At 39.4% G+C, this 25,365-nt stretch overlaps 1 protein-coding gene across 3 annotated transcripts in view; it reads right to left on the bottom strand.

Moving 5' to 3' along the window:
- The window catches only part of CUBN (cubilin), a 144,187-nt gene that overhangs the window by 58,064 nt on the left and 60,758 nt on the right, over window positions 1–25,365 (bottom strand). For all 3 annotated transcript variants that reach the window (XM_030483226.1, XM_030483238.1, XM_030483246.1), the window contains 8 exons: window positions 21,431–21,612; window positions 14,675–14,849; window positions 12,860–13,041; window positions 6,690–6,846; window positions 4,922–5,038; window positions 2,528–2,641; window positions 1,125–1,256; window positions 716–848 (listed from right to left, as the gene is read on the bottom strand). In XM_030483226.1, the coding sequence (XP_030339086.1) occupies window positions 716–848; window positions 1,125–1,256; window positions 2,528–2,641; window positions 4,922–5,038; window positions 6,690–6,846; window positions 12,860–13,041; window positions 14,675–14,849; window positions 21,431–21,612 (1,192 nt within the window). The remainder of the gene's footprint in view (window positions 1–715; window positions 849–1,124; window positions 1,257–2,527; window positions 2,642–4,921; window positions 5,039–6,689; window positions 6,847–12,859; window positions 13,042–14,674; window positions 14,850–21,430; window positions 21,613–25,365) is intronic.

The following is a 25,365-nucleotide window of genomic DNA, read 5'->3' as shown; positions in this document are numbered from 1 at the left end:
TCTTGATAAGCTGACTGCAAAGGGTCAGTGCTCTCCTTCTTGGCAGCAGCCACTGTTAGATGCCCGGAAACAGAGAGGCTCAGAAATCCACCTCATGGGTAAAGAACAACTTAACGACTCTGCTAAAGGACTCCACATTGTTCTGTGGATCACGTGTAACTTTCCTGTAAATCTTCAAAGGAAAGTTACTTTGCTGAAGGGAAAACAAAATTCCTTCAGATACTCTCCTGGCCCCTGTTGTACCTCCACTGCTGTAATTGCTGGAGAAGTTTTGAAGAGTTTAATATCAATTTTAACCCTAGAATCTGTGGAGTATCTTGGTCCTCTATATTTTTCAGCTATATAATAAATACTACAATGAATCCAGTAGTTAGGAAATAGTAGAAATTTTCTTTTCTTCACAAAGGCAGATAAATGCTAAATTTCCTCTTGTTTATAAGTGAGTGACAACTGGCTTCTTCAGCATCCTGTGTTGCTCAAACAATAAACCATCTATTCATATAATGCTGTATATGTCTTAGTATAAGCAATGACTAACACAGGAGAACACTGATTGCAAGCTGCCACTAACCACTGCTGTGTTCTCTTTCCAAGTTACTCTAAAAATATGTTCCAGCTTTATCATCTGGTAATTACATTTCCTAATAAACATAGAGCATCCTTCCTTCAGGTCTGTTAAAGGGCTGAATAATAACCCCTGGCAATGCTTTTTTACATGAAGGACAGCTGGAGCCGGTTGCCAGGGGAGCTGAGAATCGTCCAGACACACTCAGTGTTGAGTGGATATGGTTCCGGATAGCCAGGGCTGTTGAAAGCTCCTCTGTCCATGTGGAAAGTACCCCCGCAGGCTGCAACAAGAAGGAGACAGCAGAGGCTTGAGAAGGGTGACATAAAAAAAAAAACTACCTTGGCAGAGACAGAGCATTTGCTAATCGAGAAAGCATTTCTCCTTGTCTTCTTGTTCTTTAGCTTGTTGATATACTTGCTGAGACTTTGGCCAAAAAGAGGAAGGGCAATAGAGAATTTTTAAAAAGGGTATGTCAGAGAGACAAAGAGATACAGGATCATTTCTTTTTCTTAAAAGACAGAGGCATAAGCTAGCAACATCTGTCATACGGACTTACATGATGACGATGCAGCGTAGGTGGCATGGAAACCCCTGGCAGCGATGCTGTTGTTGTTGGAGATGAAGTTCACCACCAAAGCATTACCAAAAGAAGTGATAGGATGTGGTATAGTACTGCCACAGTAACGGCCTGAAAGAGAAAGCCAGAGAGAAAAAAATGTGTTCAGCATGTAATTACTATTGCTAATTTAACAATGACTGACAGCAACCATGAGTAACATCTGTTGTGTACAACTGCCACTGTCAATACAAGCTACATAAAAACCGAAATACTCCATTTCATTTACACAGAACTCAAGTCTGGTGGCAATTTTTGTTAACAGAGGAAGGACCTCCTGCACTCCAGACACCCTGGTCACTGGCTATCCTCTTATTGAGCTCCTTTGTGTTCACTCTATCCAGAAATTACAGCCTAATTGAAAATTAAAATAAAATCCTATCAAATTTATCTGACAGTAGTTTCCATTTCATTCATTGGGTTCTGATCAAAAAAAAACCCCACGTAACAAATAACAGACCAGTTCTCCTGTAATGGATTGTAACATGGGGATTAAGAATATGAGTCATGATCTAGCAGAAAGGCATCTGATAGAAAAAGAAAGAGAGCAGCTAGTATTCTGGTCCTTTTGCCAAGTCAAAGCCAAGGGCAGGAGACCAAAACCCAATTCTGTTCTTAGTCACAAGCCATTCAAATTGAGTACAGCCTGACTCCTGACAAAGGAGTATATACAAAAGTAGAGTAATGAAAAGCATAATCAGTCACAGATACTCCAAATTTCACACAAAGGAATTTGAAATTTCACACAAAGGGATGTGAGGGGAGCCAGGACCACCCTGTGGCCAGGGCTCTCTCAGGGCTTCCTGGCAGTATAAGCACTGAATTTTGCTGCTCCAGGCTCCTCTTGCCACTTGAAGGTGATGCCTCTGAACAGCGATGTCAGGAGAAAGCTGTAGAAAACTCAGGAACAAGCAGAAAATCAGACTTGCCAGGGTTTGAGGAAAATCCATTTTCTGCTCCTAGAAAACTGCAGCTTTCTTTACCTGTGTTTACTGTGAACTGTGCTTATTAGTGTGGGTTACATTGTTTTTGTACAATTATTTGGGAGTTCAGTTTAAACTGAATTGCTTGGTTCCCAATATTGTTCAGCTGAGGAGGAAGGAAAAGGCAGCTGGAGTCAGCCCTAAACTACTGGTTAGTAGGAACACAGTCAGAGCCTGAGGGGACTGTGCTATTCACAATGAAGACTTATCCTCCCTTCCCAGTCTCCTCTGGTCAGAGTAGCCAAGGAGCTTCCTTTATCAGAGAAAATCCATGAAGCAGGAGAACACTCACAGAAGACCTTCTCCTGCTTACCTTGGGTGTAGTTCTATATATAAATTAACAAGGCAAAGGCACAATACCTTGAAGAGGAGCCTCGTAGTTATTCCCATCCAAAATCTCCACAAAATCCATTGTGCAGTTTTGTCCATTGCTTTCAATATCAACTTCAGTAAATGAGAGTGTGACGTGGTTGACTGGCAACAGCAAAGAGTAAAAACTTAAAAAGAAGTTTGGCATTTCACAGAGAAATTGTTACATGTAAACAAATGAAATAATTTATTCCCTGATATGTGGAATGAATCTGATGGAAGTGCATTAATCCTTACTGCAAATGTCCTGGTAAATCTCTTCCTATTTCAGTACTTTCTAGTACAATCAACATTAGAAGCATAGGATTTAACACATACACATGAATCTAAGTTTCCTAGTATCTAAACAGCTTTATTATGTACTGAAAATGTCAGCAAATACAACATGGAAAAATCTACACACATTCAGGAACAAAACTTATTTCTACACATCCGTGACCTTCTGTCCCTTTGCGATCTATACTATAGATCCAGACAAAATGTGAATTGATGCTGTCCTGCTCCCGGCTTAGAAAGAGCTGGTTCTTTCATCATTTTGTAACATTTCAAATACATCAATTGGACTGGTTAAAGGATCATTAACGACCCTCAGCTATATCTGTATGGAATTGGATTTTCCACACCCTTGGACTGCAGGCTATGTCCTGAAAAAGAGGATCTCTGACTCAGGGTAATTTTGACTCTCGTATTGCTCTTTTTGTCTGATATGAACAAAGGTGAAGTCACAAGTGGAAGAAAAGAGGCTGTCCTCAACACCAGTCTGTGACAGTACTTACTCCTGGCCATAGAGCTCCTATGCAGTTCGAGAGGGTCAGAACGAGTCTCATGCGTTAGAAGATAACTAAGTTTTTTCCCCACATTGACCAAGCCTGAATTTGACACAAATATTTTGCTTCCTCTGCACTACAACTAATTAGCTAGAACAAACTGAAGTCACAGACATGGACCCTGGCGCTGCATTCAGCAGGGTGCCACTGACGGGCATTCAGCTGCCTAGTCTGCCTTTTCGGCACTCCTTTGTGTCCTGTCCAGTCAATCAATTACAGCTGTCAATGCAGGTCCTCAGGATACACAGCTAAAAGGATAAACACAGTGGGTGGCAAAGAGCAGGAGACTTGCTGGCCTTCTCAGTAAAAGCAGAGCAGGAACTCTGCGGTGGTTTGTCATTGGCTAAATCTATTGTACATGCTTGCATAATGTAACGTATGTATGTATGTAATGCTGTGTGACTGGCATGTGGTATGTAGTGGTCCTGGTGATAAGTGGAGGAAGTCATTACATATACAGGCTGCTACTTATAAAGCATTTTTCTGGTCTCTCATACTGATGTAATTCAGGAGACAAGAGTTGTGTATGAGTTTTCCACCTGAACCCAGGAAAAGATTGTCTTTCAAAATAAATGTTGTGTAGGTGAGGAAGAGCTTTGTTGATGTTCTTTTCATGTGTTTGTATAACAAACTATGCTAAAACAGAAAAAAAAAAGTATTGCTTATCTCTTGATTTTTGTGTTGGTGTTTTCTTTGGCAAATTGATTTTCATTTTATAACTTCTCAAAATAAACTTATAAATGTGGTTGGAACGTTCTATGATTTTAACAACAATGGCTAAATATCAGATTACAACTGAAGTTCAGTAGCTGCTATTTAAAATAAATGTTTATTTTTAATTATGTTACCAGGATATTATTATCCAATTATAAATGTTTTTTAGGACTCTTACACTAAGTTAAGGTAATACTAGGTATTAAAGGTAATAGCAGTATCTGACAGAAAATATTTGGTGTTTTATGATCAATCATAAATCTGTGTAAAATTTGACAAGAACATCTCAGGGTGTATCTATGCGCATAAGATTGGTTTGTTTATTTTTTATTTGTACTTGAAATTGAAATTCCTCTGTACCTTTTCTCATTAGTTAATTGGGTTTGGGTTTTTATTTTGTTCTCTTTTTGTTGTTGATGTTGGGTTTTTTTATAGTTGTTATGTTAACAGCATAGATTTGATCTAACACAACTCTAGCTTGAGAAATCCAGACCAAAATAAGGTCAGCTAAATACAAGCGCTATAATTATATATAAATCTCTTACTTAGATATTCTCGCAGACAAGTCCAACTTCATACAGTGTTCAACACCTCATTTATAATTGCAACATTTGAGTCACACTAAATCAGCTAAGATGACAAAATTGTAAACTGTTTTCCTCACTATGCACTAAATCTTTTACAGTAAAATCTGATTTAGGACAGATTAGGAGAGCCACACTCTCCAACTACCAGGATGCAGAACTTCCTAGAGAAATAAAGGAGGAACTTTGTATTGTTATTACAGAAAAGATGGTGAGGATGTTAGTCATCCCAGCTAACTATAAAAGATGTTTTTACTTACATGGTTCCTGAGCCTGAATAATCCAGCTGCAGTTCTGATTTTCTGGGTATTTGGCAGGATACAGAGGAGAGGAAATTGCTGCCCCAACTGAATCTGACTCTATGAAACTTCCGCATGCTTTAGGACGAAACACATACAGAGAGATATTTATGTATGTTACACACATATCTTAGATTCTGTAATGAAGATGAATGCATAAAATGTAACATGCTAAATCAATGTGAAATGAGGATCAAATTCATGATAGTAGTTTATCAGAAGAGACTTGAGGACTAGCTCAATGACCCACCAGCACTGGGTATACACTCTTGACCTGGATCCACAGGCCATGCTACACCTGGCTGACATGTGAGAGAAGCCGGAGTAACCTGGGATCAGACCTCATCTTTATCAGCTCCGTATAGCCCAGAAGAGCAATCTTGGGATCAAAATAACTTGGCTGTCATACACTCATACACCCATTTCTCAGATCATTTGCTTATGTTGGCAACTAAGAAGAAAAAAAATCACAAGAAACTCTCCAGAACATTCCAATCTCCAGAACATTCCAATGCCCAAGGATGGCATCACATTGTATTGGCATGATACTTTTGTGAGCTGTGTCAACAAAACTGCAATTGTGTGAAATGTTACACATGTGCAAGAGCTTGGCTGACTGCATAACTTTCCCTAGCAGTGCTGAGTGCTGCCATGTCTCATTTCTTACCATACTGACTCATCATAATCCCCCAGATCTGAGTTTAACACATAACTGCTTTAAACAGCCAGGGGGGAGTTAGGTACCAAAGAATGAGATTCATTTATCCTACTGTGCTGCCTAAAACATCCAGCAGGAGATGGGACTTGCAGGGTTTTCTCAGGAAGAGGAAAGCTGAGTTGCATACATCCTAACCAGGAAGCACTTGCTCACCAGGCATGTTTTGTGCAGGGCCTAATCCAGTAAACGTGCTCTGAGAACTTTTAAGAAATTAAGCTCTCATAGTTGTTAGTCAGAAATTGCCAATTAAAAACCTTAACTAATACCTCAATAACTGTGGTTCCTGAGTTTTTTGCTGATGCAAATTTCTGATTTATTTATTCTAATTTTTGCACAAGATTTTCAAACAAAAAAGTATTTGTGGGAAAAGTACTAATTTATAGTGAAAAGAATCTTAAGGAAATGAGAGGAAGAGATTGCCTCTGCAAAATTTAAGTGGCTGTATCTTGGGGGAAAAGTGTTTCTGAAGTTATTTTGGAAAAAAAAAAAAAATTGAAAATCTCCAATTGTCAAATCCTATGTAATTTCATGAGAAATTCTGCCCAGTTGCTGTAATTCTTCATTAAAAAAGAAACCATGTAAAATACCAATTAGTCCTCCACAAATTGGATAGTTGATATCTGGCAGGGCTTGCAGACGGGAATTCGTGGACTTCGTCAGCAGCACCACACAGAATTCTTTTATAGCTCTTCAGATTCATGCACATGGATGGACATATAAAATGTTATTTTGTCACTACATCTGTGGAAACTGGCAGTTGCACATTTTTCTCAGGACAGTTATAGGTAGCTGAAGTACATTTTTTCCCCAGTCAAAGAATCTAAGATGGTCCTTAGATTTTAAATTCTTTAATCTGCAATTTGGAAAAATTCAGTCCTGTTAAAGATACACACTGGTATGCAGTATGTATAGAAACAACACTTCGCGCTATAAGCTGTGCTAAGAGATTGTGACTAATGCAAACAAAGTGGTGAGTAGACAAATATGTGTTAATGTAAATGGCAAAATTACCTTCAGTGAAGCGAGCACTGAAGCCCCTATGCTGGATGGTTGTATCAGAGTTCATTCGGATGTACATCAGGTTCTTGGAGGACGTGATAGGAGAAGGAAGCTGAGTTCCACAGAGTTTTCCAAGAAGTGGTGCTTCATTGCTGGGACCATCAAATACCTGTTACGAAAAGATCAAATGAAGTATTTGGTTTCAATAGGAGTATTGAGAAAATTTTTATTTCTTTCCCTCTCTTTTGTTTTTACATTTTGATACTGATACAGCTCTGGTATGGGCAGTGCAAACAGACTGTACATTGCCTATCTTAAGTCTGTGGCCGTTTCAAAAAAATGCATATATTGCAGGCTGAAGCTACTGTAGCCTTTGTGACAAAAATGCACCGGGTAACCATCTTCCTGTGTGTATGAATATGAAAGCAACTCTCTTTTAACAATCCAGATATCCCCATACATTTATTGTTTTCTGTTACTGGCTAACATGAGTTCCCATGTAGCTTTTATTCAGTTAAATCCTACACCTTGCCTCAGTAAAGACCGCTAAATTATTCCTAACATGCAACTAGTGCACCAGTGGAAAACATGACTGTGTATAAAAAAAGAAGACACTAGGACTATGGCTTAAAGATACATGTACCCAGCATCAAGGATCAGAGTTCATATATCTGTGCTTTACAATACCTTCAGGGTGCTGAATTACACACATATACATGAAGTGTTATTTAAGCAGAGGGTAAAGTTAAAAAAAAAAAAAAAAAGAGGAAGAAAGTAGAGGTGTTTGCAAAACTTTACTTTTAATTTTACCACAAATGCCCTCCTTCTCTTTCCCCCCATCCCGTACAGCTGATAATTTTGTTTCCTTCCTCTCCATTTCACAATCAGGAAAAGAAGGAAAGTGAAGTTGAAACCAGTGAGTTTCTAGCTTAAGTGACATCAAAATTATAATAAGAGAAACCACAGAGAAGGAAAACCAGCACATCTTGGAGTCTCCCACTAATCTTCCCTAGCACTCCAGCAGAGTGATTTGTTGCTGCTGTGTTTGGAGCCATGGGCCAGTCGCGGGGCCCTTGTGCCTGTTTTCAGAAGCAATGAGCACTGGAGCCATCAGCACAGTTGCATGAGCCACAGAGGAAAAGCCTTTGGGCTACTGGGCAGCAACAACAGTTGAATTAAGTTCCTGTTGCAGCATTAACACCCTACATTACCATAGGCATGTCATTAACATAATCTGTGACTCAGCTTCCTATAATAAATTGGAGGAGAATATGGATAAAAATATGGATAAAAATATGGGTAGGAGGACTGGAAGATATTCAGGTGCTAGGATGTTAAAAGCTATCTAAAAGCCTGCTTTGAGCAAAATAATGCCATTGGTTAAGAATAAATGTACTTCTTATTGAGATTGTCTTCTTTTACTTCAAAATGCCTCAGATTCCAGCAGTGCAGTGCAGCGCCAATGAATTAAAGATTTCTAACTAAACTGTATAATTCAGTGCAGTGTTTTTGCCTCCAGCATTAAAAGGTCTTTGAGCACATTAGTGAAAAAGATATATAAAAAGCAGAAGCCGAAAGGTGACCTGTCTCAAATAAACCTCAGAGCTGAGAAACAAAGAACAAACCCCCTGCTTAATCCACTGACATACTCTACATAGCCAATGCTATATTCATAAATTAAACATTTGCCCTTGGGCCTACGACACTAGCTAGCTGTATGGGACCTTGTGATGGAGTATTAAGTGTACTGCAATGTCTGCAAAAATGAGTACCTGGTAAAGAGACCCAAAATATCTATCCATTCAACCTTCTCTTGGCATCCTGCCACTATCAGCCCTGTAATACATAGTGTGCAGTGTTTATTCTTCCTCTGCACATATATTCTGTATATAAAACAGACTGCCTGGAGTTAAAAACCGCAAACCATGGAATGTGAAAAAAAGTAATGACTAACAAAATAACTCTTATATTTAAGGCACTATCTTTCCCTAGATAGTAGTGAGAGGATTTTAGCTGAATGCTAGAACTGAGAATAAGTATTGCATTGACAGAGTGTAGAGAGAGTGCCTGGCAACATATAAACTTTTTTTTTTATGTTTTGTTGGATCTGTGGCACTGCACAGCTGAGAATATGACCATTGACACATGGACTGTGGTGAGACTCTAGTAGTTGAGCTTTCTTAGTCAGTAAGGATGAGTAACATAGGAGACTAAGTAGACGTTTTATTCCAAGAGCTTTTTGGAATAATTAAGTCTTTCTGTGGTAATACTGGGCGAAGAGCATGAAGTCAGAGAAACATTTTCTAAATCAAGTGTATTTGCTGTTTCTGGGAAGCTTGCTTGAAGATCGTACTGTCTCCTCTTTCAGAAACCTGGAAATGATTCCACTTGCTAAAAATCTGATTCCAGAAACAGTTCAGCACAAGCATTAGTGAGATACAGCAGCAACTCTTAGGAGTTATGGCAGCTACAAAGTTAAGCAGGAACAGTAACACATGGGTATTTTATGGCTGCACCATTTTTCCTCACCTGCTATTTATTAGCTTAAACTATTTTATTGGGAGGATTTCAGTCTTGAATCTAGATCAGAAACCACAATATTCACACACTAGCTCAGGAAAGAGTTGTGCCTCTCTGCAGTTTCTTAAAGTTATTTTGAAAACATCTGAGAAATGCATTTCTGTGGCTGCATGAGTAAAGGAAAATGATGCATTTGCTTACTTAAAAGCCAAGTTTTCATTTGCACTTTGCATAGCAGCCGTTTGCTCTTCCCTTTCCACAACAAACATAAGTGAGTGATTCACTGACTTCTTGTTCAAATGTATCCTGCATTTTGCAAAAGCACATGACAAAAAGAAGATAATTTTTGTCTTCTGAGCTATAAAAACTCCACATTTGTCTAGCTGTTCTCTCTTGGAAGATCCTTTCTGCCAGCACCTGGAATAAATGAATTCATACCTCCTCTCTAGCTCCCAGAGGCTTACATTCCTGTGCACTACTTGTTACACTGCAACAGGAAGGAAAAATAACATTTACTTAATCAAAGCCACTGAAAAAACCAAACCATTTCTCCCTCCCCTTTTCAGTGCCTTGTGCTACAAGCACTGCCTTCTGAGCCACATCCTCAAATCTTGAGTCCTTACATACTTGAAACTCTTGCTGACCAGTACTCTGATGTTATACTGATTAAACACATGGGGAAAAAAATGTAAGAATTAGTTCATTCGCTAGTTCTTTCCCTCTATTTTCCTTCAAAGAAACAAATTTGTTTGTTGTAAGACACACTCTCCAGGTAGAAATGGGCTGGTACACAAAGAGAAATTAAAACTTTATTCCTTATGTATGGAATAAAACTTTATTCCTTATTTGACAATGACAACAAAAAATCTTCTCAAAGATCTTATGCTTTCTACAGAATAACCGAGTTATATTTGAGATCAGAAAAAACAAAGGCTATATATCCTCATTTAGTAATGAAGACATGTTCATCTCTTCTGAGAATAGATAAGGTACAGAACTGAGGCATAGAAACTGAAGAATCAACTAAATTAACTAGGTGAATGAAGAAAGTGCTTTTTGGTGGCCTGGACTGCTCTCTGTGCGCTCCATCCATTGACTCTAGAGGGAGCTCAGTGCAGTTACACCGTGGTTTACTGCTGCAGGCTTGGAATTCACTTGGCTGAACCTACATCTGTGCTCAGATTCACTTATGAAATCATTGAGCTGAACTGAAAAATGCACTAGACTTTTTGGAGTTGCAGCATAGCCAAGAAGCAGCAGACATTACTTTTTTCCCTCCTTCCATTTTACTCGCATAACAAATGCACAATAGAGAACATTACAGAAAAAAAAAAAAAAACAAAAAAACAACCAACACATTTTCATGTGTTCCCCATAGAAAGGAATTTAGAGTAGAAATATATATATATAAAAAAAAAAACCCACCCATAAAATATCTAGGTCATAACACAGGGAAAAATGAGTGGATCCAGAAGGGGAAGAATGATATGCTCAAGGGTGGAGGGAAGCCCCAAGAGAACTCACAGAGCAAATAAACTCCATAAAGATAAGTAAAAATTTGAGAAACAGAAAAGGGTGGAACCACTGTGTTACTCCCACCTGCTTCCTTAGCTGCCTGTATTTTCCATTTACACATCTTTTGGAATGCAATTCCTAAGCCATTCACTAACAGGCTTCTACTTACATATTTCCAGGCACTCTCTGCCACTCACTCTGTACTCCTGTGTGGGGCATATAGTAAGCCTTGGAATATGATGAACACAAATCACATCCAGGTGTTGGTAACAAGTGGTTTTCTGCTCATTGGCATACCAGGTAGAGAAAGAAACCCCATCGACTCCTTTCTTGCCCTCCTAATTCCTCTATATTAGCACTGAAAACCTCTTCTCTATCTCAAACACAGAGTCTCTGAGCCCTTTGCTATCTCTTGGCTTCAAATCATCATTCTCTGTCATCAATTTTCAAACCACCTTCCACTTGGGAGTCAGTGATTGATGCCTGCATTAAATTTAAAACTTTCTCCCTGCACACATTGCTGCTTCAGCTGTGTTTGCACAGCTGGAGCTGATGGGCAACTTCCTCCTCTACCACCCCCAAGAAATCGAAAAGCGGAAGCAAACAACAGATACTCATATGGCAATAGAGGACAAGGGGTGTCGCTGCGCTGCAATGATCTGTAAACTCCACTCATGCAAAGAGCTCTGCCACAGCCATCTCCTCTGACAGCTGAGGACTGATGCCTTTCAGTGATTAAGAACTCAGTGCCTGTATTTGGTGCATAAAGGCAATGGGAGTTAGGCCTGTAACTGCAAGGAGCTCATGGAGTTGAATGTTCTGCAAAGTTTTTAGATAGGTATATACATCCATTGGCATCAAGTTTAAAAGAGAACATTGTATACTAGGTCTTATCAGAATTTAGCCCTTAATTTCTGAATTCTTTTTGGCATTTATACCAGTACTGATGTTTCAGATGGCCTGTGTTTCTGTCAGGCAATTTGATTTTCTACTCCTGTGTTGTATCATAGAAGCCTTGGAAACTTTTCCAATAGATTTTCCCTTTCAATGATCCCCCCAATGTAGTTAATTTAAATAAGAAAACAGAACCATATTTCCGTATGCTTCAGAATCAGAAAAATAATGAACAGTCATTGTACAAAAATGTTTTGTGGCCAAATGAAATGTTCAGTTCTGCTCAGCAAAACAGGGACACATTTCCTTTTTTCTGGTTCAGTACAAAAAAGCTTTAGGAGGCAATGCTGTTAAAACTGATGTTGTTTTCAAAAGAGTCTCAGTTCCTGCCAAATTGAGTTCTCTGTGAATGACAGTTTATCAAGGAGAGGAAAGCTGGATTTGGGGCTACAGCCACTGTGCTTTATCCGACTGGTACTGATCACACATGCCTTTGTCCTGAGTGAAGTACAACCTGACATCAAAGGTCAGGATTTCATGTCCCTGTTCCCAAAAGGCCAAGTGGAGATGTGGGGAGTTCTTCATTGTCGTGCACTTATTGAGCAGCAACTTGAATTTCTGTGACATCAACAAAAGCTCACAAACCAACAGCAATGTGAAGCTTTAGAGAGAGCAGTGGCTCTAATGAAGCAATTAAACAGACAGCTGAGGAGCACCTGAATACACAGTGTATACATAAAGAAAACCAACCAGCCACAATTCCCTCTGGATGCAGACCTCCCTCTCTCTTGAGTTTGTAAAACTGTGGGCAATTTGTTATATATGTGGGCAGTCAAGCCTATGGCTTGGAGAAAGCAGTGGTAAACTGCACTAAAATGGAAAACAAGGTCATAAAACCAGCCATCTATGTATGAGGTTATTCGTGCAGTACTAAATACAACTCACACCACCAAAAGGAAAAACGTGCCAGGATGCAGCATGCACTGCTTTCAAGAAAAGATCCTTCCAGATATAAGTGGGAACTTGAAAGAACAAAGAAAAACATTTGTGAAGCATGTTTCAATGGTGAAGTAAAGGGAACTAGATAACTATTTACCTGTAAATTTAAGCCTTAGATCATCAGTGAATAAATATGACTATGAAACTAGCAGTCTGAAACTATCTGCAGCCTAGTTTGAGCAGTAAGCTTCCTCTTTTGCAAGCATTTCACCAGACTCAGTAAGGAAACTTTTGAAATTTCTATTGTTACTTACTGCAACATTGTCGTAGTTACACGAATGGTGATTTTCAATGTCAAAATCCGTGAAATTCAGTAGGACTCGGTGGCTGGAGTCAACTTGGATAAGCCAAGAACAGTCTGTGTTGTTACCATAAGGTTGAGGATAGTTTGGAGAATGGATTTCCCCACTGGTAGCTTGGAAAATACCACCACAGCCTGAAAAAAACAGAATTGGTTTTAATCACAAGCTCTTCTGTTCTTAGTGAGATTCCACCTCTATTTTTAAACTACAACCACCTCCATCTTTGTATTTTCTACATTAAACTTCTGCAAGATGAGTTCTCCAACTGTTGAAGTGTCCTGCCCACAACAAAATTCAATGGAAATGACTATCAGAAAAGCATAACATTATCATTATTTGTGAATATACAATAACAATGCTTGTGAATAACATTTCTTTCTAGCCCCAGGACAGTAGGAGGTTTTGTAAAGGCTGAAGCATTAGTACTAGTATTCCTCTATCTTAGATATCGTAAAAGCAATAAAAAATACCATCCATATGAATGCCACAGACCTAGCATACTGCGAAAGCAATGAGTATGCCTAGCTGAGCATAGGGTTGAGAAAACCATTTCTGAAAATACCAAGGCAGCTAGGAGCTCCACTTTCTGCATGAGCAGAAAACAACTGCAAGCCTCAAGTTTCCACTTCTCTATCCACACAGCTGAGGGCTTCCTGATGACTCCACCCTCAGGTATTTCTGACCAGAATAGCTCCAGCACTCATGAATATCTAAATAGCCTGGAAGGATAGATCCTGTGTGGGAAGTGCCAGGGCTTTCAATAGGACTAACAAAAACAAGTGGACTTTTATATGTTGCAAAGGGATGGAGGAGGGTGAGGGAAAGACATCGGGACTGCTGTAGACAGAGGCAGCCTGCTGGAAGAATAAATCCTATACTGTTATTTCATTCTGGTCAGTGAGTATTTTAGAGGCTAGAGAGGGGTTGGAATACAACAGGCAAGATGCCATAAAGGGATGCGAAAGCTTCAGGGGGCCTAAGCAGAAAAAATAAGCCAGAAGGGGATTAATTCAAAGGACCATTGTACACGCCTTTTATTCAAAACAAAATCTTGTGCCTTTCTCATAAAACTTGTGAGAATGGAGAAGTATAAACCTAGACAAACTAATGAATCAGTGTGATTAATCAAGCAAAACTGCAAGAATTAAAATCTGCCTCTCCTCACTTTTCATTGCAATTATTTTCTGATAATTGGCCTTTTCATAAGAACTCCCATGTAGAAAGACTTGTGGTCAGGTCTTTTAAGCATGTCTCTTCTTTTACTGATTACCAGTAAGGCTTTGAATAAATAATCACATGGGGGATGGACCTTATAGAGTTCAGGTATTTACTAATCACTCCAAATATTTTTGGAGTCTGCCAAGTTCTCCCAGTTAAGCCACATTCTCAGATATTTTTCACTTCACAGTTTAAAACCAAAAGCATTCAGTTAATAAAGGACTCTGTGTGGGTGAGTGGGTGGGAAGAACTGCTGGCATGCAGAAGTTCTTTTCTGATTACAGGAATGTCTTGATTAATTACGTAAAGAAGAAACACCAACAAGGTAGACTGTTACAAAATACATAAACAGGCCTAGATTTCAGCTAGATAGACAATTTTCTCCTCTGTGTGTTTTTCAGCATCTCTTAGTGTTACCAAATCCAGTAAAACCCAAATTCTCCTTCAGCTTTCAGTCCTATGCTGTTTGGCTACTTTAAATGCTAGCATGGCTGATCCTTGATTCTCAGACTTTCCTGAATTTCTCATAGTATTAATCAGCATACTCACCACCGGGATTTTCTTGCCAGGAGGCATTAAAACCTTTCCCTGTCACTCCTACATCTGTCTTGAAACGGACAGTGGCTGAATTGCCAGTAGTAGAGACTCGCAATGGGTTCTGTGCTGATCTTGGAACACATAGCTGGGCCAGTCTAGGAGAGAGGAAATCAGGGCCACCATAGATCTAGAAATGGAAGAAACACTGTCAAAGTTTTTCAGAGCCCATTTGCCACACAGGATACATGAGAACTGTTTAGCTAGAAGAAAAAAATAATCTGTAAGTATTGAAAGTGATTCCACGTTTTGAAATGTAAAGTAGCTAATAAAGTTATTTTCTCTTCAGGTTTACTTGGTACCTGAACCACCTGGCACAAGTATGAAATTCTAGATGATTTCAAAACAGCCATGCATTAAATAAGAATTTTCTGCTATGGGGATTTTGTCACATTCTTTTTCCCCCATTCTTCCAGGGTTGGCACCTTGTTTCTGTGGGGATATAAAACCAGATTTTTTTGTAGGTGTTTCTGCAAACAAACTGTACCTCTTTGCAGGTACATCTGCTGATATTTTGCACCCTTTATGTTTGAAGGCACAGCTAAGACAGACTGATTTTTAAATAGAGGCTAGATTTCACCACTCTTTCTGATAAAACAAAAAACATTGCAATTTTCTTGACTTCAATGGCAGAATCAACATCCGAACTATGGGGTTTTGGTTAAGTAAATAATACATGTGTATTATAAATACATATAATTAAACATTTTAATAATACTCTTTGGAATCAAGGATATATATCATACATATTTGTCAGAGAAGACAGGTTTTGACTTTTAAGAGTAATTATTTCCTACTCAGAAGAGTGTGCTTCAGGCAGCTATAAACCAGAGAACCACCACTCTCTCAAACATTGCCAGCAGTATCGTGTACTTTATAATGCATTTTTAAACCAACTGAAGTGAATTGGGTGGCAGTGCTAAAGCCTAGTTAATCCTGTTTCTTGTTTTCCGGACGGGATGTGGGATTTTAGTTTAAGCCCATTTATAACTGGTGGAACTGTCTCATCTTCCTTAATCTTCCTTCTCAAAGCTGAAGAAAACAGACCTGCTCAGTGAAATTTTCAAATCCAGAGATTTTGGTGCCTAGTGCCTTCAGTGATTGAATTTTTTTGGCTTCTTGCATGCTAATGAAATGCCACCTGATAGTAAGTCTCTCGCCTTCCATTGGTATGTCCCTGGTAGGACAGCAGCTGCAAAAGTCAGCTTGACATTAACTGCAAGTGGGAAAACCATGAAAGAGAGACACTGAATAAAGAGTGTGCTATTGTCTTTCAGCAACTGAACTAGTGATAGATAGATTCTCATTTTATCAGCATATATTATGTATAAATCCTAAAGTTAAACTAGAGAATGGCAAGTTCTAACAACAAAGCAGAGAATAGGAAGATAAGGCAACAAATCCCATCAGGGTTTTCCCACCAGTAGCATCTCAAGCCTTCTCCAACATTTTATTAGTCTGGTAAACTTCAGAAAGGTCAAAACCAGCAATCCATTGATCTCTCTCAGAAAATGACAGTACTACAAGAACCAGCCTCCTATATGGCCCTTTTGCCTCTTATCACTTTTAGATGAGGGGAAACTCAATATTTTAATAAGCTCTGCCAGATACTTTTTAACCTCAGAAGTTTGAGTCCTGTCCAAGCTACATATCTGAGCAAGTCTTACAAATAGCTGAGATAGTCCCACCACCTCCAGGGCTAAGTGTAGTGCATTGCTACATAATTTGATTGATTGTGTGCTCACTAACTGCTCATGGTGCCTGACACTGCTCTGCCATTAGAGGTATAATGGAAAGAATTTTTGTTTAACTAGGAAAAATACTCAGTGGCTCCCCAGTGATGTGAGTCTTCAGAAGCTGAAGCTTGCATCCCCAGAAGAAACAAGGAGGAATTAATTTTTTTATGAAGGTCACAGTGTGTTAGATGCTTAGAAGACTGTATTTTATTTTAATGGCTGATTACATAGGCTTAACAGCTTAAAGATTTTTATTTTGACTGAGACAGCACTTTTTTGCGTTCTGCAGGGAGGCTGCATGACTTGAATGGATAATGGTTCCTATGTCTAACTGATCATCTCAAGGTATTCAAGAGAAGTCAGTATGGATGAAATCACAGCTCAGATTAAGAATCTGTAATGAAGCAGACACAGTCTGTGGAAGAAGCATGTTTGTCTGCTGCAAGCTCAGTGTCTTCAGAAAAATCTTACTGCTTGCCTGCTTGTGAGGCTCAGTGACAGCTGCATTTGTCAGAAGTCTGTTCAAAATGTGAATTTTAAAATGTGTTTGTGGTATACTCCCTGAGTCAGAGCCACAGCATGAGATCTAGCAGGAACACATGCTCTTAATCATCTAAACCAGCCCAGAGAAGCTACGTGGCAGAGGAAACAGCAGGAGTTTCTAATATGCATCTAATAAGCACCATGACCAACCTCTCTTATGATTCCTGGTGCCTCCCTGGGGCCATCTGCACACCACAGGCAAGGGGACAAACCCAGCTCTGACATAAACACTGCTGACTTCTAGTATTACCTCAGAAATGAACACTTGTAGTTGACCTATTGGAAGACGATTTAAGATGGGAAAGAAATACTGATGGAAATCTGAGGTTTGTGGGCCTTCTTTGCATTGTTAACTGCTCAGCAATGGCTTTCTGCACAGTTTCAAAATAAAAAGCCCAGTCAAAGGCATGATCTTTACAGTTGGAGTGTATTTTCTGTTTTTTCTTTATGCCAGTTCAATTAATCAGATGCTTTCACAAGGGCTGGAATAAAAACAAGTTAGAGTGTTTCCATGACAAAAAACAATAAAATGTTACTTTTGGCTACAAAGAGGAAAACCAATAGTTACCACATGAAAAAAGAAGAGGGAAAAGAGAATGGATGGAAAGAATGAATTCCAGGGTGTGGTTCACAAAAAGTCACAGGATGTCTGAGCTGCAAACAGATAAAAATAAGAATAAAAACATTTACTCTGACCAGAGTACCTGATCCAGAGATAAAATTATGTTGGATGGCATAGCAGAGATGCACGACACTGCCATAAAGCCCCTGGTTTTAATCTGTTCTTATCATTTGCTTCTGCCCTGTTAGCTCCATTTATTGTTAATAGTCAGCATTCCAGAGTTATGAGCAACAGAAAGCTGTTTTTATGTGGCTGGTCACCCTCATGACACAGATTTTCTGGGAATAAAACTGATCCCTGTTCAGATATAACTGCCAGCAAAGAGAGAGACTGGCTTTGACAGAGAATTAAGAATTATGGTAATACTTGATATTTCTTTATATTTAAATGACAAGACCAAAGCATCTAATAAAGACTTGGAAGTGCAATAGATTGACAAGGTTCCTTCCTTTTCGGCTCAGAGCTACGTCTTGCTGTGGCAGAATATAATTATAGCTCACAAAAATCTGGTCCATGTTAAAGAAAAGATGTCATAATTCAAGAAAGCAGACATGCTCATTTTTCTTTATGTACATATTTTCAATAGAAGCCATTTAAATGTAAAAATTTTCAGTGTGTCCAAAATGATGACTTCTATTTCCATGAAACATTTCGAGAAAACATCTTTAAGAACAATTGAAATTTTGATTCTGGATGTTTGTAAATGGAATAGAATCTGATAGGGAAGAAAGAATGAGTATAACAGTGTCATAAAAGAAACAAGAAGGAGGATAAAAGGAGAATGTGTCAAACACTTGAGCATGAAGAAGCCACATGGAGAACTTGAGGATTTCACACACAAAATTTTTATTTAACTGTTGTTGCGCAGTCTTGGAGAAACATATGGCAGTTCTGGGATACTGACATGGAAAGGACAGCTTGTTTAGGAGGCACTGACAAAAGGAAGGGAAAGAAGAGAGTTGCTGCATTTTACAAGAACAAATACGCTTCAGAAAAATGTGCAAGAGAAATAGTCAAGAAGAGATAGTATAAACATGAAGTTAGTGGCAAAGGTGCTGTAAGGGGAAAGATCTCTTAGAATGTTCCTACAATTCTCTGCCCTCACAAAGGGATAAAGGTGTTTGTAAGCAAAAGCTAAATGCACCCCGGTGAGCAGGTTTCGTGATTACTGGGGAACTTTTATTACAAGACAGCTTCTTATTTCAGAGATTAGAGAGAGTTAATGGGACAGGGAGGAACAGCAGGGTACAGAGCTACTTCAGTACTGGTTTTGACTTCCTATTAAAACTGGAAAGTTATTCGGCTTGGAATAAACCAGGAAGCAGTAGATCTATTCAGAGATAAGGAAAAAGTGAAATCAGGAGAATAATCATGAGAAAAAGCAGATTTCAAAACCTGAAGAACTGGTAGGCAGGATGCTCTTGGGAAGACGATGTGAGAGTGAAAGAATTTTGGAATCTTAGTGATCACTGAAACACACTGTGTCAAAGGTGCACCAGGAATCTCTCTTTTTCTAGCACTTTTCAAACATTTGTGTGTGTGGTTTTCAGCCTGGACCTATGTAGACAACTACAGAAAGAAGATTACAAGGTAGAGCAGCTCCTGAAAATGGTTAATCACGTTCGTTTTTTTTCCCTGCTAAATCTGAGTTATCATCTGTTCTGGGCAGACTATATCAATCATGCTGTGAATGTGTAATTCTATAACAAAAGAAAGAAAATATTTATGTATGTGGCAAGGTACATAAAGCTCCACCAAATACCTGCAGTTTGGCAGGGGAAGCTGTTTGCTGCCAGGCAGAACCTTTGATCTTGTGCTAAGACGTGAACCAATTTTCTCCGGTAAGTTGATTTATGTTAGATTCTCTGTCAGCAGATCAGAGACAGGTGTCAGGAACTGGATGAGTCAAGGTTAGGAGATAAGCAACTTAAAGGCATGCCAATTCTGAAGGCAGGGAAGTTCAAACAGCAAGGTGGGCATCTGTGCTGATGAATGAGTAAGGTTGGAAAGAAATAAAGCATTGCAAATAAATTTGAAATGGTAAAAGAAAGAAAACCCCAAACCTAAGGTGAATACCTTGCTCAGGGATACAGAGCAGCAAACAGCAGGATCCTCTTAAACAAATTCTTTAAGCAATTCGTGTCTGGCAACCCACCCACTGGTTTTAGGCCAGCCCCCACCACTAGTCAAAAGATTGTCAAGCAAATGGTTGCCAGCCATCTGTATGCTTACTGGATCATGGTAGCTGCTGCGTGCCCACCTGCAGATGTAGGCATTGTCCTTGCACTAGTCAAGAAACGGTCAACCACAGCAAACTCAGATTTGCAGCTGTTTAATGGATTGCTTAGGGCAACAGAGGCATAACTGAAGCTCACGGGCAGATTAGCTTCAATCTAGTCATTTTAGGCACAAACAGCAATGAAGCTGCAATACAACAGACTTCATCAAAACCCAAACCAGCCAACACAGGTCACCTACTCACAGGCACTGTGTCAGGAATGTGACATACAGTCATACTTGCCAATGCTGCTGCTAGAGAATTCATGGAACAATTTCCTTATGCCCAGATTCCACAAAAATCCCAAAGTCAGTAGGATACTCAAAGCACTGTGTCCATTTGGTCAAGACTTACACTTCATTGCTAAGCTAGGGAAGCCTGCTTCAGAGCCAGAAAGCTGAATTTATACATCTCTTCTACTCACACAAATGCTTAGCAATCATGTATCTGGCAACTGTATATTTAGGCTCTGAGTTAAGTCTTCCAGGAATATCGCTGATAAGTGTGCACTAAGGAGAAATCAAAGCTACAAAGGTGAGAATATGCAGCAGCGAGTATGTGTAGGTGCTGGACAGAAGCTGTCAAGCTGTATGCCAGTCACTCATCACATTAGCCAGGAGAAGAGGAGAAAGGCCCAGTGAAGTGGTATAACATCTCTTAATAAATCTTTTGGGTTCATTACAAAAACATTTAAATGTTACCAATGCATTAACATTGAAAGACCCAACAACTGTGCCTCCATTAGTGATGTCAAATATCTCTAATGAGAGTGATCTAGAAAAGCTATACTTCTAAATAATTTCTCCCTGAAATTATTTCCTATCCCTTCTTCCTGCAGTAGAAGTCTACTCAAATCTGTTAGCTGGGATTAGTCACCTGGCTGCTTCCCAGCATGAGCACAAAGATATTGCATATAACAAGACCATCCAGTTTCATGGGTCTCTTAAAGGCCAGTAAACCCTTAGAGAGGTCCTTTTTCTCCTTGTTCCACCACCCTAAGCTGCTGGGACACTGCCTCTTCTTTTACCCTTTTTTCTGTGTAAAAAGAATCTTCATAGTTTTCAGTGCTCAGGGTTATAAACCTCCCCTCTTCCTTGAAAGGCCTACACTAGGACCTACACAAGGTCTCACCTTAGTTACCCCCCAGTGATCCATTATCTTCCTTTACATCAGGAAATTTTATCTCCATGGTACAGCACTCTATGCTTAGTTCCTTGTCAAAGGTGGACTTTACAAGACTGAATTTTTCAAAGCAGTTTTGTCTCTTGTTAGGAAGTGTACAGTGCCTAGCATCATTATTCATTAAGGTATACAGACACCAAAGGCATAAAAGCAGAATATGGTAAGAGCATTGTGGCTTCTATGACAACACCTGTGGAACCTAACTGTAACCACAGCAGAAATGGGAAATTGCAGTCGAATTGTTTGTTCTGCTCTTGCAGTTCTTGAGATTATCTGCTCCAGACAGAAAAGCATGTAACTTTTTGAGGAGTAAAGCATGTATTTTTGAGGAATAAATCTAATGTTCTTACCTCCAAAACATCATAGTTGCAGTCTGGGTGATATTCAACCTCAAAATCCTCAATGGTGAATTGAATGCTGCTGCCAGGCGCTGTCTGAATGTACCAGATGCATTCCTTATTGTTTGGGTATCTGTTGGGGTAGCCAGGGCTGTGAAATGAACCAGAAGGGCCAGAGAGTTCTCCTCCACAACCTGACAAGAAAACAAAGTAGCCCATCAGTTAGGGGCTCTGGAAAAACTCACCAACAGCTCTGCAATGAGGACAGGCATTAGCATCCACTTCATGCACAAATGTGTATGCTGGGTTTGAGGATCTGCTCTAGCGCAGGGAACTGAAGTGTAGCAAGGTGTCCTGGGTTCAGCTGTAGCGGTCATTTTTCTCCTTAAACCACAACACAGGGAAGAGACTCAGAAGTGGCAGGGTAGACCTGCTGGCACTTCCCACGCAGTGAGCACTTCGCCTCTTGTTTTGGCATGTTTCTCACCATACCTCAGTATCTGCTTGGAAAGCTGCAGAAACTGAGACTCAGAGAAAAGAAAAAAAGACTTTTTTTTTTATTAGCCTCTAGCTTAGATCAGCTCTAGAAAGCTGAATCAGATCCATCCTCAGTTGTTACTGACCTCAACTAGTGTACAAACTAAGTTATCATGGGGAGGGCCTCCTATTGTTGTAAAAATACCATTTCCCACTGCTTTAGAAATCATAAAATTAAAGACAATGCAATTTCCCTCAGTCCATGAAGTGTGATTATAAACTGCCAAGTCACAGTGGATAGACTAGCTTTCTGACATTTGGTGGATTTATTGTTCTTTTTTATTCAATTGTAACTGCGCAATTGTAAGACATGGCATGTTTGAAAAGTTATGTATCTTCTTTTCAGATATGAGATTATTGTCCTAAACTCACTCCCCAGCCCCTTAGGTGATTAAGTCCTTGGATATTATGAGCTAGATTTAAAAAAAATAAAATATGCAAAACAATGGATTAAATGCAGGCCCTAATTTGACAGCACAAAGCAGCTGAACACCTGAGACTGCAGTTTTGGCACTGTTTTATGGAGATGTGGCACTGCCCTCCTTTCTTTGAATTTGAGGGAAGACCCAGTCCCTGGGTGCAGGTGTTAGCAGGGTGGGAAGGACAAATTTAAGTGTTAGGGCAAATTTAGATCAGCTACATTCATGGCAAAACCTCACCTTTAGAGAATCCAGTAGGGTGGATGTGTATGTCACATGCAGAAAACAAGGGAATTGTGGGTTTGATCTGATTTTATGTGTGTGTTGCTCTGCTTTGCAGCAACATTTTTTTCCCCTCTCTACATTACAAGCCCCCAAGTGCTTCATTTAGGGACTAGCTAATCTTTTGCTTGCACAGCTTTTATGGGGTCACTCAAGCATTGTAAGTAAAGCCCACACTTCATCAATCTCTTTGGCTTCATCTCCAGAGGGAAGGTTCTGTCACATAGCAAGAAAGCCCCCAAATACTTAAACCCATCTAACAACCATGAGCTCTATATTCCCAGAAGCAAATACTGCCTCTGGGTATGTCAGAAGTGATAAATAGCATCTGTATCAGAACTTTTAGTTATAGGAGATATTTTATAACATAAAACAAACGAACTACTCCTCTCACCTGCTTAACTAATCCACACAGATGAGTGAAACTCCCCTAATCTCTATTAAGTCTATGCATAATTTGAACAAGATATCTTTGGCCACTGCTCTGCTTAACACCTTTTTTTTTTTTTTCTTCAGGAAGCTGTAAATCAAGATCTTCAATTAAATGCAAATACTTTCCCCAACACCTTCTGTGACAAACCTGTAGTTATGGAAAATTGACTGCTCATCCCCAGAAGCATTTTTCATCATATCTACCATGGGGTCTTTCAGCTCCTCACTGGAAACTTGAGTTTGGCTTTGCCTGGCTTTGCCAGGACTGCATAATACAAATCTATGAGAGGAAAGAGCAGCACATCTGCAAGCGAGCAAAGCAATAAGAAGCTATTTTGAACTAAATCAGTGTCATCTAAATACACATGTGAGGAAAAGTCCAGTCATGCCAGCAAAGGAACACAGATCTCTGTCGGTCTATCACCCAGTACTCATGGAAAACTACCTTTTAAACACAAGAATTCCCACAATTGAACAATAGTTAGCTATAACCCAGGAAAACCTTTACATAACCAATGTTGACCTCACAGGTGAATTGATACAGGCTCAGTTCTTCTCCCCTTTTCCCCATCTTGCTGCACAGGATGCTCCATAACCCTGAGGTGGCCTCCATAACCCTCAATCAAGGAATAAAAGCTTATAAGTGTATTTGAAAGCAATCCTACTTTCAGTCCCTCTGGAGAGAGAAACAGAAAAAGGTAGTATACTTACTTCCCTGAGGCCTGCCAGCACTGCTGGGTAAATGTTAAACTCCTGAAACGTTGATACCCATGAACATTTCAGCAAAGAGACAGAGAGGAAGAAAGCTTCAGTGTCACGCACCACTCCATTTTTTTTTCCCAGTGCCATCAGAAGATGGCCTAATTTTCCTCAAAAGAAACCAGGTCATTGGGTTTTTATAACTGAAGAAAAAAAAGGTGTCAGCAGGGGGAGAGCCTTACAGCTGAATTTGCAGGGGGACAGGACTCCCTTTCCTTTCCCTCAGAAGCAGGAATGACACGGCTGCTGAGGACAGACCTCAGGAGGGGAAAGCCACCTCATCAGCTTGGGAAACAACGATTTCTCAACAGACTTGATGGCTGGGGTCCTGAGGGGGTGGGAATGCGGAGGCAGGGGAGTTTCAGCAGGCGAGAACAAAGCCAATTGCTATTTATCTCAGCCTGAAGAAAGCTGGGAACATTTTAAAACTAAACAGGCAGTTATGACTCAGCTTCTCCTATTAAGAGTTTCCTGATAGCCACAAAGATACAGTTTTTATTTAAACCTGAAATGGCTCAGATGAGAGGAAAGCTTGTGTGCTATGCTTTGAGGCACAGACCTTACTTTCTGTGCAACCCTTGCAGGTAGAATTCAGATCACTCATGCTCCCTCTCCAGAGTGGTTTATATATTCTCTGAGCTCAATCAATATTCTCTGGATGAGGTATGTGAAGCACATGAATAAGAATGTCAACCTGTTTTTAATGTGCCATTTCTTTTCTTCCAACTCTAAATGTTCCCAGAAAAGGCTTTTTGTTAAAAGAGAAGTGATTCTTCCTAAGTGCTCCATTAAAATGGAGGTAAAGTCTAGATCTCTGTGATTCAGTTCTTACAATGAATATGCTGTACTCATGTTGCCAATCATTTTTTAATTGTTTGCAAACAAATCAGAAATTACTTGAGTTTATGCCTAAGTATTCACTGATTAATCAGTGAAAAAAGGACTCACTGATCTTTGCAAATGTGTGAACTTCACACCTGAACTACACTGACTGACCTGCATACGCAAGCAGAAACCTCCATGTCAGAGCAGAAATATAATCTGAACTCTCTGGCCAACTGGCAGAAAGTCTATACATTATGTTCCTGCTCTTACATGGATGAGGTAAGGATCAGTTCTGTGGTACATTTTTTAAAAATATAGATACTAGATGATTTTAACAAAATATTTACAGGAATACTTGAGAGATTAAAACAAATTTTCCTGCCTTTAAACTCAATTACTATAGAAAAACTTGTTGAAATGCTTACAAATGTCGTATGTGAAAGATTTCCAGCCTTAGAATGGAAAATAAATAAATAAAAAAAAAGGAATTGCCCAAGAATGCTGTTTCAAAATGAGAAGCAAACTTTGATTCACTGACTTTGCAGCTTATATTTCCATTCCTGGAACATCACTATTCACTTACTATTCAATTTAGAATTGATCCCTGATTTATTCAATGTCTTCCCCATTTTCATTAGCCACAAAGTTCTTGTAGCATTATCCATTTCTGTGATTGGATCACAGATATAAGCC

The sequence above is a fragment of the Strigops habroptila genome, chromosome 1, assembly GCF_004027225.2.
Source record: "Strigops habroptila isolate Jane chromosome 1, bStrHab1.2.pri, whole genome shotgun sequence".
NCBI classification, from domain to species: domain Eukaryota; kingdom Metazoa; phylum Chordata; class Aves; order Psittaciformes; family Psittacidae; genus Strigops; species Strigops habroptila.
This window is presented reverse-complemented; position numbering and strand designations above follow the sequence as displayed.